At 49.7% G+C, this 21,469-nt stretch overlaps 1 protein-coding gene across 1 annotated transcript in view; it reads right to left on the bottom strand.

Moving 5' to 3' along the window:
* Positions 1-21,127, bottom strand: part of LOC146356601 (vomeronasal type-2 receptor 26-like) — a 40,355-nt gene extending 19,228 nt beyond the window's left edge. Inside the window, exons 1-3 of the mRNA XM_084830215.1 lie at positions 21,124-21,127; positions 20,207-20,268; positions 19,555-19,618 (exon numbers count right to left, since the gene is read on the bottom strand). Coding sequence (XP_084686341.1) covers positions 19,555-19,618; positions 20,207-20,268; positions 21,124-21,127 — 130 coding nt within the window. The remainder of the gene's footprint in view (positions 1-19,554; positions 19,619-20,206; positions 20,269-21,123) is intronic.
* Positions 21,128-21,469: the final 342 nt, after the last annotated feature.

The following is a 21,469-nucleotide window of genomic DNA, read 5'->3' as shown; positions in this document are numbered from 1 at the left end:
GAGAATTTGACACCTTCCCTGCCCTGGTGTCCTCCAGGCAATTTCTATTATTCCAAGCCAACATTTATTGGGAATGATAGTCCACACATGTGTATGGCGCCATGCTGGTCAATGCTCCAGGTAGGGCTGCCTTTCTCTCTCTCTCAAATCCAAGTAGCAGCCATTGTTTTTTTTTTGTTGGTTTTTTTTTTGTTTTTAAAGATCTCAGAGAGAGGTGAGTCTTCTCCCAGCTCTGCACCCAGCCGTATGCCAGAGGTATTGTGTTCAAACACAGGCTGGGGTCAGTCGGGACTGAAATCATTTCTATATTCTTATAGCACTACCAGCAGGCATGGCAGTACTACATACTATAAGAGAACAGCTCCCTGCCCCAAGGTGCTTCCAAAATAAAAATTCTACCTAAGGGACAGTAGAGAGGCAAGGTGGCATGTGGAACGCGTGACGCAACATGAGGTTATTTCCATTGCACATGCTTGGACTTACTTACAGGGATCGGGTTAAACCCTAGAGGTCCTCTTGTGTCCTTTCCAACTCTGTGTCTCATTGCTGTAGTGAAATTAGCCCTAACAGATTTCCATCAATGGTCCTTACCTTTCTACTTAGCCCTTACCTCTTTCCAGGTGTGTGGAAAGCTGTCGCCCTGGATTTGTCAAGGTGGAACATGAAGGAAAGCCAACCTGCTGCTATGACTGTGCTCCCTGTGAGAAAGGGACCATCTCCTCCCAGGAAGGTGGGTGACCGTGAAGGAAAATGCAGCCCATGGGGATGAGGCCAAATCAGGCAGATCTTCCATATTTGAACTACCTTGTCCCTGCTACACAATCAGGAAATTCCATAGTTAGATGCCTCCAAGAGACTTCTGGATTAAAATATGGTATTCTGAAAGCCAATGCCATGCAGCTTGGCCTCTTGGTACAAGAGCAATAAAACTCATCTCAACACTGATCCTTCCCAGATGGGAGACAAAAGTTCCAGATAGGTAATAATTCATGATTAGCTCACTATTCGTCTCGGTTGATAAGAAAGGAATTCCAAACAAACAATTCCAGGTTTGACAGTTCAGTCACAAAGGGGTTAGTGGCAGAGAAGCCCCATGTCAATGCCCATATTAGATTTTTTGTTTTGTTTTTATTGCATTACATTTCTATACCACCTACTAGCTGAAGCTCTCTGGGTGATTCACAACCTTTAAAAGCCCAAGATGCATCATGAAATACAATATAACATGTAAAAGCTTAAAACTGCAATATAAAAATACAAACCAAAATAAAACCTAGAGGCAATGCAGAGATTGAAAATACAAAAACAGATTTAAAACAGCAGAGCTGGATGATTAAATTGCCTGGGAAAATAAAAAAAAGTCATCACCTGGAGTGGAAAGAGTACAACGTAGGTACCAGGCGAGGCTCTCTGGGAAGCTCATTACACAACCAGGGTGCCACAGGAGAAAAGGCCCTCTTCTTAGTAGACACCCACTTCACTTCCTTTGGCAGGGGCTCCCAGAGAAGGACCACTAAAGATGACCTTAGGATCTGGGCAGGTACATATGGGAGGAGATGATCCTTCAGGTAACCTGGCCCCAAGCTGTTTAGGGCTTTGAATATTAATAGCATCAATTTGGATCCGGCTCAGAAATGGACTGGCAGACAGCGCAGATGGAAAAGTACTGGTGTAATATGATCATGTTGGCAAGTTTCCATTAGGAGTCTCACTCCCCTATTTTGGACCAGTTGAAGTGTCCAGACCATTTATGAAGGCAGGTAGTTTTACAATAAGATGTCCTTCATAGAATCATAAATAGGATAATAAATCAGTTAGGTGGGATGCAATCAAATAAGGCAGCAAATTGTAAATACAAGAGAGATGTTTTGAGAAAACATCATCATAAGTCAGGATGGAGTCAGAGAAATAGTTCTTGTGCCAAAAACACACCTGGGGCATGTCATGGTATCCTGGAATATTTGTATATGTATGTTATTATAGCATTGATCTTATTAAGAGGTTGGGGTTTCAGCAATATTGTTTAGTCGTAAGTGGTTTAGGAACAGCCATGTATATTTCAGTGGGACATAAATGAAGTAAAAATAACTTAGGGTGTAATCCTATGGCTGCTTGATAGTGACTAGGTGGCCATAGGATTTTTTATTGTTTTCCCAGAGAACTGAGCTCGGAGCCAGCACTCTGAGCTCAGTTCCAAGAAAACTGCCTCCCCACTCCCTCCCCCATGACCTCATGGGCAGTGCGGCTCATCCCCAACTCTGCTCTCAGAAGAGCAGCATGGAGCAGGAGAAAAGGGGGCATTCCTAGGGGCAGGGAGGGGAGGGGACCACAGAAGTGGTGTTAGAATGCTTCCTATGTGCCATCTGGCCTCCCCCCTCCCATTCCAAGGTGCCCGCCCCAGCTAGACAGCCAAAATCTGCCATCTAGCTGCAAATGTTGGGTGGCCAGAGCATGGAGGACATGATTCCCTCTGCGCTCTGTCTGCCCTGCACTGGATAGTCGGTCACCTCCAAGTTTGGAGGTGGCCTACTATCCCCATAGGATAGCCTTTAGAGGAGCTTGTTAAGTTACAACAAGATCATGCTGGATCAGAACAAAGTCCTATCTAGTTCAGCATTGTGGCCAATCAGATGCTCCAATGGAAAACCATCAAGTGGCACATGAGTGCAACAGCATAATCCCACTCATGTTCCCCAGAGGCACATTAACTCTGATACTGGAAAAAATATTGTTAGCTACTGATATCCTCAATCTCTATGAATTTGTCTAATCCTACTGAAGTTACTGGCAATCACTACATCCTGAGGGTGCAAATTCCATAGTTTAACTAAGTTCTGACTGATGAAGTTTATACTTTTGTCAGTCTTGAATTTCCCACCGCTCATCTTCATGGGATAACTCCGGTTGACTATAGGTGCTGGATGTGGATGTTAACAGTTGTAGTTCCACACATCTGTAGGGAACCAGGATGGGACAGGCTGGCTTGAGCACTCCAGTGTAGGGATGTACAAAAGTCACTTACCTTTTTGCAGATGTGATTCACGATGTGGGGGGAGGAACGGAATCCTCTGTGGCCGGCTCCATTCCCCAGCGGCTCCACCGAGCCGCTGGCCAGGGCTGTCTGCAGGCAGAGTTCCGGCCGCGGACGGGCTGCTGCAGACGCAAATGGCGGCCGCCGTAGAGGCCGCCATTTGCGTCCTGCGAAGCTGCCGTGATAGGCTACTTAAGTATTTACGTAGCCTATCACAGCACGCCCCCCCAAAAAAAACCAGCACCCCCCCAAAAAAAAACCATTTTAAATATTTACGTAGGCTATTATGGCAGGAAAAAAAGGAACACAAATAGCGCCCACTACGCTATTTGTGTTCCCCTTTTTTTGCCATAATAGCCTATGTAAATATTTACGTAAGCTAAAATGGCTAAAAATAGGGAATGCAAATGGTGGCCACCGTAGCCGCCGCCATTTCCGTACGCTGGTGGGTTTTTTTGGTAGGGGGCTTGCTGTGATAGGCTACATAAATACTTACGTAGCCTATCACGGCAGCCTTGCAGGACACAAATGGCAGCTGCTGCAGCTGGTCAAAAGACCAGCCGCCGCTGCCGCCACTGGAGCCACCACCACCACTGGAGCCCCGGGTAAGTTTCGTTCCAGGGCTATTCTGCAAGGTGGCAGGGGGGTGGGAGACCATTCCGCCACGGGTTTCGGGGGGCCGAATGCCAGTGCCTTAGGCCTCACTGAAATCCGTGGTGGAATTCTCCACCATCCCTACTCAAGTGGGGAACCAAAGTCCAGTGCCCCCACATCTGATCCCCCAGGAGAGGCAGTTGGCACCCTAAAATGCTTGCAGACTCACCTGTCTGTGTCTCCTTCTCTGACTCAATACGGTTATGGTCTATGTTTTGTTTCCTTCAAAGAAACCTAGACTACACCACCCTTATGCAAGGGGTGAAGGTGGGGAAGAAAGGCATGCTGTTTTCACAAAATGGCTCTCACTTCCACAGGAATCCTATAATTTCCAGTCATTGTGGGTCATTGACCTATTATTTCCCTAACAAAGGAGGAGATACTTGGGTAGCTTTGGAGGACTATAAAGGCAATCTGGATCCACCCACCTGCCCAACCCCAAATCTTACAACAATTTGATTGGGTTAAAGCAGTGGTGGGGAACTAATTTCTGTTAAGTGACCTCCCACCCAGCTGTCCACAGTCTGAACAACATCAGGGAGAGTGCACATGGCCCTGACATAATTTTGTTTCCGGCCAATGTGTTGGGTGAATGATCCACCGAGTGCAACAGCTGGCAGTGGTACCCAGTTTCACTGTGAATGGTGCTTCTGCCATTGGCAGAAATCTTGCACTCAGCAAAGCTGCTCTGTCTGAGTCAGCAGCTGGAGACGTGCTCCAGGTGGGAGCTCAGCCAGGGATGCTTCACCCACATGGCATATTCCCGAATGGGGAAGGTGCTGCTAGGCAAGTGACTAGGGTTTAGAGCACCATGTACCATCCCCATGGGGGCAGCATGACACACAAAAGAGACTTAGTTGACACTATGAGGAACTGGCTGAGACTTCTACCACCCACATCCCCCATTGTTATCCTGTATTCAGTAAAAGGTATTGCAGCAGAGAGTCTTCAATGGGGTAGGGTGGTGGCTGCATGAATCTATGAAGGCTTTGCTGGCCAGATTGAGGACCTCTGCAGGACAGATTAACACCACAGGCCAGAGATGCCCCATTCCTAGGTTAAAGTCATGGTAATGAGATCTAGCAGTCCTGACTGTATCCTGCATGTAGGGGTGTATGGATTCCCCACCGTCTGTTCCACTGGGGAATCTGTGGGGGGTGTTTTCTCCCTCCTGGAACTCTCCAGAGCGGTTCCGCTCTGCTCAGATTCTGGTGGGGGGAGGGAGGAACTGGCTTGGGGGTGCTTACCTTCCCTCCTGCCAGCCAGACCCGTTCATCTCCTCCCTGTCCCTGCTGATTGCCATGTCTTTAAAAAAAAAAAAAAAGGCGATCGGGAGGATGTGCCCATAGACTTATACACATATACAGTCATGAAACTTGCATACAAGGTTATGTGTCCATAGGCTTATACACAAGATTCATGGCTCTATTTTGCATATAAGTCTATGGGCACATTCTGCTGATCGCATGCTGATCACATGCTGATCAAAAGACATGGCAATCGGCAGGGACAGGGAGGAGGTGAACGGCTCTGGCTGGCAAGAAGTGGCCGAGTGCCGTTCCGCCTCCAGTCCACCTGGAGTGGACGTAACTGGTCCCGATCCACTGTGGATTCCTGAGGCTGGATTCCAAAGAATCCGGCCTCATTTGAATCCACAGCAGATTTCTCTGACATCCCTACCTGCATGTAAGAAATGTATGCTGCTAATTACAGCAGAAAAATACCTTTGATGGAATGTAAAAGAACAGAGTGTTATGGATGTAGAAGAAAGATGTTACTCTTGCTCTTTCCAGATGTAGACCATTGCACCATGTGTCCAGATGATCAGCATCCAAATAAGGACCAATATCAATGTATCCCCAAGGTCATAACCTTCCTGTCCTATGAAGAATCTTTGGGCATGATGCTAGCTTCCTTTGCACTATTCTTGTCCCTAACCACAGGCTTTGTGTTAGGAATCTTCATTAAATTCCTAGAAACACCAATAGTCAAAGCCAACAACCGGGACCTCTCCTACATTCTCCTCGTCTCCCTCCTGCTTTCTTTCTTGTCCTCCTTCCTATTCATTGGTTGGCCAACATCAGCAACCTGCCTCCTCCAGCAAACAGCCTTCATCATCATCTTCTCGGTTGCCATATCTTCTGTATTGGCCAAAACAATCACTGTGGTGTTGGCCTTCCTGTCCACAAAGCCAGGGAACAGGATGAGGGGATGGTTGGGGAAGAATCTGGCCAAAAACATTGTCATTTCTTGTTCCATTATTCAAGCTAGCATCTGCACCATTTGGCTATGCATCTCTCCACCCTTCCCAGACTCCGACATGAACTCTCAACTTGGAGAGATCATCCTGCAATGCAATGAAGGGTCTGTCACCATGTTTTACACTGCCCTTGGCTACATGGGCTTCCTGGCTGCCATCTGCTTCACGGTGGCTTTCCTAGCCAGGAAGCTGCCCAGAGCCTTCAATGAAACCAAACTGATCACCTTCAGCATGCTGGTCTTCTGCAGTGTTTGGGTGTCCTTTGTGCCCACCTACCTGAGCACCAAGGGGAAATACATGGTAGCTGTGCAGGTCTTCTCTATCTTGGCCTCCAGTGCTGGGTTATTGGGATGCATCTTTCTTCCTAAGTGCTACATTATTTTTTTGAGGCCTGATCTCAATACAAAGGGACATCTAATGACAAAAACAAAAGTAACAATATGATTCAATTTTCTGCAATATTGACATGATAGTCTGCACTTGGCAAAAGGGGTTTCATTCCAACTTTGCAAAAGCACTGAACAAAACTTTTTCTTCTATGGCAGAGAATTCTGCCATGGACTCAAATGAGGCTGAATTCCAGAGAATCTGACCTCCAGATTCCACAGCGGAACAGCATCACTTACCTCCAGCTTTGGAGGATTTCATGTGGAGTGGCTCTCCAGCTCCCTACACAAGGTGATATGCTAATGGCGGCTGCCATTAGCCTATCACTGGGACAAATGCAGATGCAAATGGTGTATTGTATGCCACTTACAGCTGTAAAGCACTGATTTTGACCAAAATAGAGCCGTAAACAGCTTCAATTCAGTCAAAGTCAGGGCTCTATGGCTGCAAGTGGTGTCCAATCTGCTATTTACGTCTATATTTTTCCCTGCAATAGGCTAGTGTATCACGGGGAAAAATACAAATGTAAATAGCATATTGGAAGCCCCCTGAGGTGATACAGCCCTGCCTTTGACCTAATTGCAGCTGTTTAAGGCTGTATTTAGGTCAAAATCAGTGCTTTATAGCTGCAAGTGGTATACAATATGCCATTTGCATCTGTATTTGTCCCAGCGATAGGCTAATGGCAGCCGCCATTAGCATATCGCCTTGTATAGGGAGCCAGAGAGATGCTCCGTGAACTGCCCCAGATGCAGAGCAGCTCCTGAGGGTTTTGAGGCACCCCTCAACATAGAGGGGGGGGCCTTTACGAACCACTCCCTGGACCAGAAAGTGAGGGGTTCGTACATCACTAATTTTAATCCAGCTAACTTTGGTTTTTCTTTTATCTGTTTTACTCTGGATTTTAATGCTCTTTCCTTTTTTAACTTGGTTTTAGATTGTACCAATGTAAAATGCCCAGGAAGGGGTGGGGCTTTCTGTGCTGAAGGATGGTGTTATAATGTTTATATAAATGAATACATCTTTGAAACCGGGCTTGACACTGAAGGTAGAACTGCTTGTGTGACATGGAGTCACTACTCCTCTCCGTCAGGATCATTGCTTTCCCATTTCAGCTGTCAGCCTCTTCACCCTCCCTGGATGAGTCAGGGCAATTGCATGATAAAAGCTTCTTCAAACATGGTTTGCAGATTACTTTTTTGGTGTTCCTCCCTCTTGCCCTGTGTTGTGTGTGTGTGTTGAGGAATAAACAAAATGAGGAAAGGGGTTGTGGTGGTGCTGAAGATCCTGAAGAGATAAATGTGTTTCAAGCTTATGATTTGGTGATGTGATTGAGGGAGAGAGTGGAGAGATGGAGCCCTTTGGATGGAGGTTCTGCATTACTCATAGTACAGGGATGTCTATCAATGGGATGTTTAACGACAGCAGGGCCAAAACAGACAATATTTCAAATGTCTGTCTAGCAGCTATGCCCCCCCCCCTGCCATTTTTACAGGCACAGAGGACCTGATCAGGATCTGGATGCTAGTGTGGGGGATGGGGGGGCATTTAAGATCCAGATTGGGGGTCCTGCATGTACTCTAGAATAAAAATGAAATGAATATATAGTTGCTAGGCACACATTTAAACTAATGTCTGTGTTTTAGTCCTAAGACATGTGACAGAGGACAGCCTTTAGGATTTATTTGTACACTAGGCTGCTTACTAACCACCGTTCTTTTGGTGGATTACAGTATATTTTAAAGACAACAACATAAACGAGGGTGACTAGGGAGGACACATTTGGAATTTTGAGAGAGTGTCATGAGCACTCTCACAACATGGCTGCCATTGTGGGCAGCCACATTATATAAGTCTGCCACTGAGCACCAGGTCAACTGATACTTTGCTGCTGAATCTGTGGGCCACAGCAAATCTCAGTGGGAATAGCGCCCACCCGGAAGTGGCTGCCAGTGCCAGATGTCTGTCCCTCACAGGCCTGGGTTCTTTCCTCCTGGGCTGCTGCTAGTGCTGCTGTCTCTTGAAGCTTCTGGTGGGGTGTGCAAGGGGCATCACAGGACCAAGAGTGTTACAAACCACCCTTGCAGTCCTTTGATGTCACAACTGCCAGGAAAGGATTGGTTCCTTTGAAATGGCCACAGGAAGATAGAAAGCTTCTTTGTACTGAGTCTGACAATTGTTCCAGCAAGCCCAGGATTGCTGACACTGATGGCCAGAATTTCTCCAGGGTTTCAGGCAAGAGGTTCTCCTAGCCCTACCACTGCAGATGCAGCGGATTGAACCTTGGGTCTTCTACATGCAGAGCAGGTGCTCTATCCCTCAGCTACACCCCGTCCCAACACTGAATTTCCAAGTGGTCCATTGAAATGCCTAAATCCAGAGTGACTGGCTGCTTGCTTACTTTAGGGCCTTGTGTATGGCCAAAGAAACCCACTGAAGTGGCTGGTAGATCTGTGAACATCAGATGCCCCCATTGTCAATCAGAAGCACTCAGAGGGAAATGCCCTAATGTGGGGTTTTACTAGGGATGTATGGATTTTGTAAAATCTGTTCTGTTGGCATTTTGTGGATTTTCAGGTAGAGGTGTATGAAACACTTACCTTGTTCCACTGGGGCCATCCGCAGTGGGGAGGGCGCTCCAACCCCCCCCCCCCGGAATCCTCCCTGGCCGGCTCTGTACCGGCCGCCATTTGCGTCCCTGCTGTAGCCGTGATAGGCTACGTATATAGTTACGTAGCCTATCACGGCAAAAGGCAGGAATGCAAATGGCGGCCGCTACGCCATTTGAGTCCCTGCCTTTTGCCATGATAGGCTATGTAAATATATACGTAGCCTATCACGTCTACCGCAGGGACGCAAATGGCAGCCACTATGCCAGTTGTGTCCCTGCTGCATTAGCCGTGATAGTCTATGTATATATTTACGTAGCCTATCACGGCAAAATACAGGGATGCAAATAGTGTCCCTGTGTTAGCTGTGATAGGCTACGTAGATACTTATGTAGCCTATCACGGATTGGCAGGGACGCAAATGGCAGCCAGCGTAGCACAGCCCAGCAGCGGCTGGAAAACCACCTGGAGCCACTGCCACCGCCAGAGCCGCCACTGCTGGAGCCCCCACCGCTGGAGCTGCTGCCACGTTGGCTCCGTCCTGGGGGGATTTCGTGAGGTGGCAGGGGGGATTTCCCCATTCTGCCACAGGCTCACTGGAGTCCATGGCAGAATTCTCCAACATCCCTCATTTCAGGTCTGCTCATTGGCAGAATCAGATTTTTTTCCATTTCCAAATTTGCTCAAATTTGCAAATGCCCCCAAAACTGTGCAAATCTTCTCCAAAATGTTCAAATCTCCCCCAATCCATATGTTCACGCTTGAGCCTATGAAGGAAATGTGTATTTTCAGCTATTTCTTTTTTCTTTCTTTTTTTAACTTTATGGATTTTTCTATGACTAAGTTTGTGTAGAATTCCAAAAAGTGGTGTTTGTGTGTTTTTAACAGTCTGGAAGCCCACAGAATCTGTGTGACTCAGGAAAAGCCAGTCCGCTGCAGAATCCATGGGTCAGACACACAGAAATCTGAACTAATTTGATTCTGCTGTTAATTTCTCTGACATCCCTAGGTCTTTTACACACACACACACACACACACACACTGCCATTACCCTATCTCACCATATAGGTCAGCCTTCCCAAACCTGGTACCCTCCAGAAGTGATGGATTACAACTACCACCATCTAAAGTCAATGGTCATGCTGTCTATGAATGTTGGGAGTTGTAGGTCAACACATCTGGTATTACATTCATGGAATGCACTTCTTGGGTGCTCAGATGCATTATCTCAATAGTTCATGTACAACAGCCCTGTGAGGTGGGCCAGCATTGTTTTCAGGGATGGTCAGCTGAGTTTGAGGAACGGTGCCTGAGAATGAAGCCAGACTGTCATTTCTCCTTCTGTATGTCTAACAGAATGCATTGGAACGTGTTGGCATTCTGCACGTGGCCCTGCAGGCCTCACAATAGAGACAGGCAACCGTTCCTCTTTCCAAACACTCAGTTAAAAGACATAAAATACAACAACATACAAATATGAAACTTTACAAAGTTTAAAATGACAGTTCAAGACCAAAATAAAATACTTGATGCAAGCATGAATAAGCAGTAAATGCACAGGTACCCGGAGGAACTGATGCTTTTTTGTGTCCTGCAATGCACGTTCTGAGATGTATGGCAGAGCCCCATAAGAGATGAGGCTCCTTATGCCCCAGGGGCTCCTCCTTTTCCTGGAAGCTGCTACTGAATTCCTGTCTCTAGGAGGCTGCTCTGGTGAGTAGCTGCTGGGGCTAGACAGACTCAACCAATCACCGGCAGAACAGGGAGAGAGAATTTGCACTCTGACCAATTTCCAGAGGACTAGCAGCCCTGTTAGGGCCAAAGCAGTCTTCTCCTTTAAATCTGGATTGAGCAGCTACATTTCCTCTTATTTTTACTCTCAAGTAGATTTAGGGAGCCTCGTGTGGCGCAGAGTGGTAGGTGGCAGCATTGCAACCGAAACTCTCCCCACGACCTGTGTTTGATCCCAGCGGAAGCTGGGTCTCGGGTAGCCGGCTCAGGTCGACTCAGCCCTCCATCCTTCTGAGGTCGGTAAAATGAGGACCCAGCTTGCTGGGGGAAAGGTAGTCATGACTGGGGAAGGCAATGGCAAACCACCCCGCTCCAGTCTGCCATGAAAACGCCAGCGCAAGTGGCATCCCTCTAGGGGTCAGTAATGACCCGGTGCTTGCACAGGAGGAACCTTTCCTTTCCTTTCAGATATAGGGACCCTGATCTAGGCCAGACCCATAGGAGGGGTTTGGAGGGTTAAAGCCATTGGAATGGCCAGGGCAGTTTCACCAAAGGGTTAATCTGCTCTTGGAATATTAGAGATGTTAGGGTTAGTGTTAGAGCATAGGATTAGGGCTAGATAACCTACACATGAGCATATGTGCATTCGCAAAATGTGCATTTTTATTTATTTATTTATTTATTTATTTCATTTCTATACCGCCCAATAGCTGAAGCTCTCTGGGCGGTTCACAAAAACTAAAACCAAACAACACACAATAAAACAATTTAAAATATATAGAACATTAAAACCACAATATATCAATACAACCACAATAAAACCTAGCAGCAGTACAGGAGTTTAAAATACAGATTTAAAACAGCAAAGATAAAAATTTAGAAAGCTAAAATGCCTGGGAAAATAAAAAAAGGTCTTCACCTGGCGCCGAAAGGAGTACAATGTAGGCGCCAGGCGAACCTCACTAGGGAGCTCATTCCAGAGCCGGGGTGCCACAACAGAAAAAGCCCTCCTCCTAGTAGCCACCCGCCTCACTTCCTTTGGCAGGGGCTCACGGAGAAGGGCCGCTGAGGATGGTCTTAAGGTCCGGGCAGGCACATATGGGAGGAGGCGATCCTTCAGGTAACCTGGCCCCAAGCCATTAAGGGCTTTGAATGTTAACACCAGCACTTTGAATCGGGCCCGGAAATGGACTGGCAGCCAGTGCAGCTGGAAAAGTACTGCCGTAATATGAGCTCGCAGGCCAGTCCCTGTTAACAATCTTGCTGCCCTATTTTGGACCAGCTGAAGTTTCTGGACCGTTTTCAAAGGCAGCCCCATGTATAACGCATTGCAGTAATCCAGATGAGAAGTTATCAGAGCATGGATAACTGTAGCTAGGCTATCTCTGTCCAGATAACTTATAAGGGCGTAGTTGGTATACCAGCCTAAGCTGATGAAAAGTGCTCCGTGCCACTGAGTTCACCTGTGCCTCAAGTGACAGTTCTGGATCCAAGAGCACCCCCAAACTACGAACCTGATCCTTTAGGGGGAGTGCAACCCCCTCCAGAACAGGTTGAATATCACCTAGCCGGGCAGACGAACCACCCACTAACAGTACCTCCATCTTGTCTGGATTGAGTTTCAGTTTATTAGCCCTCATCCAGTCCATTACCGTGCCCAGGCACTGGTTCAGAACAGCCACTGCCTCACCTGGTTTTGATGAGAAAGAGAGGTAGAGCTGGGTGTCATCCGCATATTGATGGCACCTCAGCCCACACCTCCGGATAACCTCCCCCAGCGGTTTCATGTAGATGTTAAACAGCATGGGGGATAAACAGCATGGGGGATAGAATAGAGCCCTGTGGAACCCCATGGCACAATTGCCATGGCACAGAGCAATAATCCCCCAGCACCACCTTCTGGAATCGGCCATCCAAGTAGGAGCGGAACCACTGTAGTGCAGTGCCTCCAACTCCCAACCCAGACAACCTATCCAGAAGGATACCATGGTCGATGGTATCGAAAGCCGCTGAGAGGTCCAGGAGAATCAACAGGGTCGCACTCCCCCTGTCCCTCTCCCGGTAGAGGTCATCCTACAGGGCGACCAAGGCAGTTTCCGTTCCAAAACCAGGCCTGAAGCCCGATTGAAATGGATCTAGATAATCGGTTTCATTCAAGAGTGCCTGGAGCTGTCCTACAACCACCCGCTCAAGCACCTTGCCCAGGATGTTGGCCACTGGCCTATAATTGTTAACATCCTCTGGGTCCAGGTTAGGCTTTTTCAGGAGTGGTGTAATTACTGCCTCTTTTAAAGTGGCAGGCACCACTCCCTCTCTCAAGGAGGAATTTACAACCTCCTGGACCCAGCCGGACAACCCCTCCTTGTTTGATTTAATAAGCCATGAAGGGCAAGGGTCAAGCACACAAGTGGTCGATCGGACTTGGCCAAGCACCTTGTCCGCATCCTCAGGCCTCAGTAACTGAAACTCATCCAATAAAACTGGACCAGACGGTGCTCTGAACGCCTCTACCAATGGAACTGCATTAATCGTGGTGTCCAATTCATGACGAATCTGAGCGACTTTATCCTCAAAGTGCCGCGCAAACTCGTCACAGCGTGCTACCGAGGGTTCCACCGTCTCTCTCCCTGGCCCAGAATGTAACAGGCCGCGAACCACTCGGAAAAGCTCCGCCGGGCGACACTGAGAAGATGCAATGCTGGTGGAAAAGAACTGCCTCTTTGCCACCCTCACCTCCACAGAGTAGGCTCGATACTGGGCTCTTACCTGTGTTCGGTCAGACTCAGCACGAGTTTTCCTCCACCTGCGTTCTAGCCGTCTCCCCTCTTGCTTCATTGCCCTCAGCTCAGGTGTATACCAAGGAGCTGGCCGGGCTCTGCTCAGAGGGAGAGGGCGCTTGGGCGCGATCGTGTCAACCGCCCGAGTCATCTCTGCATTCCACAGAGCGACCTGGGCTTCGACAGGAGCACCAGCCATACCAGCAGGAAAATCCCCCAGAGCCCTCTGGAATCCATTGGAATCCATTAATCTCCGGGGGCGGACCATTTTAATAGGTCCCCCACCCTTGCAGAGGGGAAAGGCCACCAGGAGTCTAAACCTCAGCAGGAAGTGATCTGACCATGACAAAGGGACAGATGTTAATTCCTCTACTTTCAGATCACCATCCTCCTGCCCAGTCGAGAAAACCAGATCAAGCATGTGTCCTTTTATATGCGTTGGGCCGATGACATGTTGGGACAGCCCCATGGTTGTCATGGCGGCCATGAAGTCCTGAGCCGCCCCGGATACAGCGGCCTCGGCATGGAAGTTGAGATCCCCCAGGACCATCATCCTGGGGGTCCTCAACACCAAGTCCGAGACCACCTCCGTCAGCTCAGGCAGGGAGTCCGATGGGCGGCGGGGTGGGCGGTACACCAACAGAATTCCTAATCTGTCCCGGGTACCCAACACAAGGTACAGACACTCAAGATCTGCACTCGAATGAGCAGGAAGCCTGGAGAGGGAGATTGAATTCCTATAGACCACGGCAACCCCCCCTCCCCGACCCTCAAGTCGGTGTTGGTGCTGCACTGAGTACCCAGGAGGGCACAGCTGGGAGAGAGTGACCCCTCCCAGTTCCCCCACCCAAGTCTCAGTAATACATGCCAGGTCAGCCCCCTCATCCACAATCAAATCATGGATGAGGGAGGTCTTATTTTGGGCTGACCTGGCATTCAGCAGCAGCACCACCAGACCCGAGGGCAGACTGGTAAGGCTGCCAGGAACCATCAGGTTGGGGGAAGAACCAGAAGAGGGGACAGCTGTGAGGTGTCTAGCCCCTCTTCTCCTCAGCTGGCCTGTTAATCCCCCAACGCCATGCCTCCCCCTGCCCGTGACCACAGTTATGGTGGCACCTCCCCCACCCCCTGAGTTGTCCAATAGTCCTCCCAGGCACATATTAAAATATTAAGATATAAAATATACAACAGTTTAAAAGCATGTAAAAGAGATAAAAGAGAACAGCAGCGAAGAAGGAGCAGATAGTCCACGTTTGCCCCTTCCCCTGGTCTTTAAAGCTGCTGCCCTCTGCTGCTGCTGCTATTTGCTGCTGGTGTTGTGGCTGCTGGTGTCTCTGGAGAGGCAGGTGGGTAGATCTTGCGACTCCAAGTGCAACGCTAAGTGCTCCTTCCCGAGCAGCCTCTGGCAGCCCCGCCTTAAGTACCTGTGGGCGGGGGCAGAAGCAGGCTCAGGCTCAGGATCACCCGGTGCAGCTGCTTTTTTTTTTTTTTTTTGCGCATACAAAAACATGCACATTTTTGCAATCAGCATATCATTTTTTAAAAAAAAACAATGGTGACTGCAGAGCTTGACGAGGCCACTGGTGTGAGTGTGGTTGCTTGCCGAGCATGGGAGGGGCTTGAGAGAGGTCTGGGGACTGGCGAGCAGGGGCAGGGGCTGGGTGGGCATCCAGAGAACCCGGATGGGGGTGCGTTCGCACATCCCTAGTCCCAGTGCTTCACTGCATAAAAATAACTAGTTGGATACAGGGCTGCTAGAAACCAGATGTTTTTACAACATTGGGTTTGTTTCTATGAAGCTAAGAAACTGCATGAGCCTCCCACTAAACCTTTCCCAAAGAGAGATTAGTTTTTTGCTAAATCCATCACATACCTCCAAGGAAGAGAACACCAGTTTCCGGTTTGTTTTAAAGGCAATAAGTAAGGATACTAGAGCTTATCACTGCATTACAGAAAACAGAGTTCCCAATCCTCCATTATTTTCAGAGTTAAGAACTATAGCATGAAATGGCAAATGAGTTTCTAACTTCCATGTACATGCAGTGGGAAGACGCAGCCAATCCCAGCCCCCTTTGCTTATGCACCTATATGATACCTGCAACCAGCAATGCTCATTTTTCAGATCCACTTAACATTTTGTGTGTGCCCACTATACCTGTAATTTGGAATGTGAGGCAGTCCAAACTTCAGCCCGATCAATGAAGCAAGGCAGCTACAACCAATGCAGCCTGTCGAATTAATATTAAAAAAAACCCTGCCTCCCTTTGGCAAGATCAGTCCACGTTGTTTCAACTCTGCTATATGAGCTTTGCTGCTTGCCCAGCTCGGCACACACAGAGTTGGGCAAGCAGGGGGAACCCATCTTGTCCATAAATAGCCCCATTTAGACAACATTACAGGTATAACTGGTCTAATTAGCCTGTAACGTTGTGTAAATTGGAGCTGTTCACAGCTGCCATTTTATACAAATGGTGACTGACATGAATAGCTGAGCCTCCATTTTTACTCCCCAAATGGATGCAGGGATGCCATGAGCCACTTGCCGGGTACCAGTGGACCATTTGGCAGCTCACATGGCAAGCCAAACAGGGGTGTGTGGCCAGTTGGGGTCTGGTGAGCGGTACCCAAAGCGTTCGACCATTCTCTCTCTCTCTCTCTCTCTCTCTCTCTCTCTCTCTCTCTCACACACACACACACACACACACACACCCCTTGTATCTGACTTCCCTACAGAAAGTCCTCCTCCCCAAGGTCTGTTTATGGAACATTATTTATTTGCTTATTGCACACACCTGTATACCTCTCTGGTAAAATTATCAAAGGGGTTCAAATCATCATCAGCAATAACATGTGCCTTTCAGAGTGAAACTGAGCATGCCAGCAGTTGCGAGCGGAGATGGGTTAAAGAAGATGCAGACAACAAGCTTGGATTGAAAATTGGGCCACATTTATTGAAATAGCTGCAAAGGGGTAACTAGGAAGGGCATCTAACTGTGTCAGCGGCTAGCTGACACTTCTCTTGGGCGAAAACACACCCAGCCTGAGGGGTGTCGGTGATCTCGCCATCCCTCCGGACTGCCCCTTCTGGGGGAGGTAGACCTTCCGGTGTCACCCCCAACCCGGTGCCGCACAACACCTGGTTGAGTGAGTAGGGTTGGTCTCCCAGGCAACCCTTATCCCCCTGCCGAACTGCACAACCCGTTCGGGGGGCCTCAGGCGTCACCTGTCACCATAAGGTGCCTCTGCATGCACACCATCCCTACTTTCCTGTTTTTGCCCGTCCTAGCCGCCAACTGGAATGTGACCGATGATAAAGACCATATTCCTTTACAGGACACACTCGCCCCGCAAAACAGCGTGACGTAGGCAAAAAAGACGCACAGTAAAAGGCCAATCGAACTGTGAGCCAAAAAATTCCTACATGGCTCCCAAAGGGCAACTGGTAATAAACCCACACTGCTTAGGGGAGGGAGCTGCGTTGAGCCAGAGAGCTGAGTTTGAGAAGGGGGCTGAGTTTAAGGCAACTCAGCCTGCCCCTCCCTGCATGGTGGTGCCACTGGGGTGCACCAATCAGAGGCCCCTACGTCTTGTCACCCCACCCGCCCGCAGTGCCCCCCCCTTTCAGCCAGACAAGCTGGCGCCGGGGTGGGGGCATTTGCGAGCAGAGATGGGTTATAGAAGACGCAGACAACAAGCTTGGGTTGAAAATTGGGCCACATTTATTGAAATAGCTGCAAAGGGGTAACTAGGACGGGCATCTAACTGTGTCAGCGGCTAGCTGGCACTTCTTGGGTGAAAACGCACCCAGTCTGAGGGGTGGCGGTGATCTCGCCATCCCTCCGGACTGCCCCTTCTGGGGGAGGTAGACCTTCCAGTGTCACCCCCGACCCGGTGCCGCACAACACCTGGTTGAGTGAGTAGGGTTGGTCTCCCAGACAACCCTTATCCCCCTGCCGAGCCGCACAACCCGTTCGGGGGGCCTCAGGCGTCACCTGTCACCATAAGGTGCCTCTGCATGCACACCATCCCTACTTTCCTGTTTTTGCCTGTCCTAGCCGCCACAGGAGTCACAAGCCTAGAGCTTGTGAAACTCCGCCCACCTGCGCAGAAGAACTTCCCGCAGGCCTCTTTGCAGATCAGACAGAAATATGTTATTCACTACATGAGACAGGCAGACACCGTCCTTCCTGTAACGCTCCCTCCTTGTCCATAGAATTCCCTGGCGGGTGGAGCATCCATCGCCTCATTAGCATAGGCCATAAGCCATTTCTCGGTGCACTTTCGGACGTGCCCTGCCGCTGGCAACGTCATTCCATTCCTTCCCATTGATCCATGGGAGCACTGAGGGCTGCAATAGGCTACTTCCGGCCAGGTATGCCGGACCATCTGCCTCTCAACCAAGGCCTGTTCGATCAGGTCCTTGTCTGGCTTACAGCCGCAGTCATTCCTCTCAATGTGCAGCACCTGGACCTGCGGAGGAAGACTTAACGAACTTTGGTGGAACAGAGTGAGGAGGGGACTCCCACCGTATGCCACCTCTGTGAAGCCACTGGATCTTAATGTGATGGGGTGGCAGAAGCTGAAGTCTGAAGATGACATACAAGCCCTTCATGCAACTCCATATGTCATACCGAGCCCATGTAAGAGCACCCGTACCGGCGTACGATGAGTCTGCTGGTCTAAGGAATAAGCACATTAGGGCAAGCAAAGCAAAAATTGTATCATGAAGAAGCGGACAACTCATGAACGCAGGCCGGAATGCTGTGAAGTCCCATTTTTGAAATGCCATAACATGCCTGAGAGAGAAACCTCCAGCAGCTTACCATGGAGACTGCTTCAATGTAACAATAGTGGGTTCTGAACTGCAAATTACCTAGGCCTAGCAGGGCAGAGCTAATGTAGAAACTGCCCAAATTGCCTTTATGTCAACAGTGAGCCATTGAAGTGATAAAACCGAGGCCCCTCCTCAGACCCGCGGCATTCCATAAAACCCATAAGGTGCCGACGGGGCATAACCCATTGACTTACGTTTGGACGTGGCCAACTGCCGTTCCCTTGCCATACCGATCAGTTTGATCACCAGTTACGTAAATGGGTTACATTGGGCCAGACCTGTACTTTGAAGCATATCAAGGCCCTCTGGGACAAGTCGGTCTTGGGAGCCCAGACCAACCCTGGATTCCTAACGGGGGGGGGGGGTTGAAGAAGGCCGTTAAGGCTGCCACGTGGAACAGGGAACGTCTTACTGGAAGGCTCAAAAGGAGGGCCGTTACCCCAGAGCCCGAAAGGGGTATCTGGAGAGAGAGGGTGGCTAATTCACTAAAGCAGGCAACATCTGTGCCCAACCTTATATTGCACACCGAACCCAAAAATCTGACATGGAGTCAGTGAATCCCACCGTTGTGGGCCGGAAGGCTAAATGGCCAGCTTGCGATTTATGGTCCCAGATAGTCTGTTGTTCCTTAAGGAGGTGCAAAATTGCAGCCAATGAACTATATGTAATGGCCGTGAATCCTATCGCTGAAGCTTTGCCTAATGCGCGGCACACTATACCTGCTCTGACGCAGGCAGCTCCTATACAGGTGCCATGGAATGCAGGATGGCATGCCCGGCTTCAGACTCCCAGTCTCCCATAGTACTGCAAGGATGGGATCTGGGAATGGGCGCACCCCCAGGACTAAGGCCCGGAAGTTGTTGACCTGATTTCGTGACAAAGCATCGACAATTGGGTTTGCCTAACCCGGCACATGGCGGGCCCAGAACCGGCTGTTGTAATACTGACACTGGAGCGCGAACAGACTGACACATGACATGATCCTCCGATTTCAGAAGGACGGAGAGTGAATAACGTGGTCACGTTGTCATACCGAAGGGGAGGGGGTTACTGACTTGGTTATAAGGTCATCCAAAATGTGCTTGGAGGCGGCAGCATCCACTCTACAGGCCACTACCCACCGCACGATTGGACCTGCCCTAAGAGTCTGAAACCCCCTGGAGTAGCGGCGGAACCACGTGAATCCGCAGTCCGGCTTTTAAGAGTGGCTCACGCCTCCGTAAGGAGGTGCGATTAAAGCCCTACCAAGTTGCAGCCATGCCCATGGATACGTGCGCACAGCAGAAATGACCCTGGTTTAATGGTGCGGAAGCCGCAGTCCTTGCACTGCCCAAACTGAGCCGGCACGAGAAGGCACAGTCAGGGGCCGTTACCCTAAATGTGAAAAGAAGATGCCCTAAAATATCTTGCATGGCCCCCCAAAGGAAAACCCTAGGAAGATGTATAACTGCTTGAAGCTGTACTCAAATGACCTAAAAGTTGTCCTGAGGGATGTGAGAATAATGCCTAAAGGGTATCAAATTGGCTTTACTCAATGTTGATGTGGGCAACAGGCCCTCAGCCTTTGTGAGCTAAGGGACACCGAGGTAAAAGGGAAGGGAAGCAATACTTGCGTTAGGTCAGAACGTTGACCACCATCTTTGGACTCCATGTAGGATATGCCCCTCAGGGCCCGTGGCCGGGATACCAAACCAAGACAACTGCCACATCGACAAGGTGTATCGCACTGAGCACTGATGATCAAGGATCTCGTGATTAACAAACTGGCCCTCAGGGAAGAGAGGTTAGGAATCGGATAAGCACCCTAGAGGATTTCCTGGGAACCATTCCGAGAAGGGAAATCCTAAATTAGATATCGGGGTGTGGAAAAAAGGGGGGGGGGTTATAACCCTTCTGCCAGTACTGCCTTGTTAAACCTCTCACGAACCTGTTGATGCCTGGTGAGGGGAACTGTTGCTTACGAAGTAAGGATGGCCTATGTTGACCTAGACAAAGGGGGAGGGGTCCTAGGACCTAGCATGAAAACATGTTCCAAGTTAAACGCGTTCCCCTTGTTGGGGTAGCGTCTTAAAGCTGGAGTAGCAGCGCCAACCTAACCAGGCATGGGCCCACCGGGGGGAGCTGTAGCCTGGCCCTGGGCTTCCTATTGCCTCGGCCTTTCAAGGGGGACCCTACCATCCCCAGGCAATGGACAAGAGGTGCACAAGTGCTGACTGCTATAAGGGAGCATTTATGACGGAAAAGGTAAGGTTCTGGGAGTATGTGCCTTTGGGGATGTATTCCCAGCACAGATAAAGGTGCTGAAGTAGTGGACCTGCCATAGGCCGAGGGCCAGTGCGGGAGACAGCCTGGGGAATGTGGCCACTGCCAGATCTGTCATTGAAACACGGCCGGGAAGGAATCAAAATTGGAGCGAAAGGTCCAGGTCCGTCAAGTCCCTGCGCAGAGGAGGGTCAATGGCGGCCCTCCTGCGGAAGGCCTCGACATAAGCCAGCTACACACCTCTTCAGGTGAAAGCCATTACGAGAAGGAGTAGCCCTGGTGGCATTGCAAGTCACCAAATTAGTGTAGGGATCTAATATGCCACTTACGTGGATGCCCAAGCGGGCGTGGGCAGGGCGAGGGATCCTGAATTTATCCAGCAGAACCATATAAGATGCTGAATTAAGTGGCTGGGGCTAATGTGGGGTGTGACTGATGGAGCTGCAGGCGGCCCGGGTGTCGTATAGGGCGATGACAATGGGAGGGACAGCCGCCCCAGGGAGGTAAGCAAAGGTGGCAACCCCAAAGCCCTGAAGGTTGCCCATCTGGACAAGTGAGGCGAGGTGCAGTCATCTCACCCATATCCGGGGCAGCCGCGTCCTGGTCCCCGGGAGCAAGGGAGATGCTGCTGCTTGCAGTGCTACTGACGGAGATGCCCCAGGAGGGCAGACCGCCTCCAACTGTGGAGTGCCGCCTGGGCGAAACCACAAGGAGGATAATGTTGCTTGGATCATTGCTGACAGAGATGCCGCAGGAGGGTGGACCGCCTGCAGCGGCAGTGTACTGCCATGGTGAGCCTGCGAAGGCGAGGTGGAGGCCTCAATGGCGTCCAGGTGCACTGCAATGGAAAGCAAGAGTGAACATTGCGCCTGTTGTCATGTCTGTTTGGGGTGGACTGCCGTGGCTTTACCTGGGCACAGTCGG

This window comes from Heloderma suspectum, chromosome 2 (assembly GCF_057233095.1).
Source record: "Heloderma suspectum isolate Gila_16-S chromosome 2, 16-S_ref, whole genome shotgun sequence".
Classification (NCBI taxonomy): domain Eukaryota; kingdom Metazoa; phylum Chordata; class Lepidosauria; order Squamata; family Helodermatidae; genus Heloderma; species Heloderma suspectum.
The sequence above is the reverse complement of the archived record's forward strand: the minus strand, read 5'-3'. Positions and strand labels throughout refer to the sequence as shown.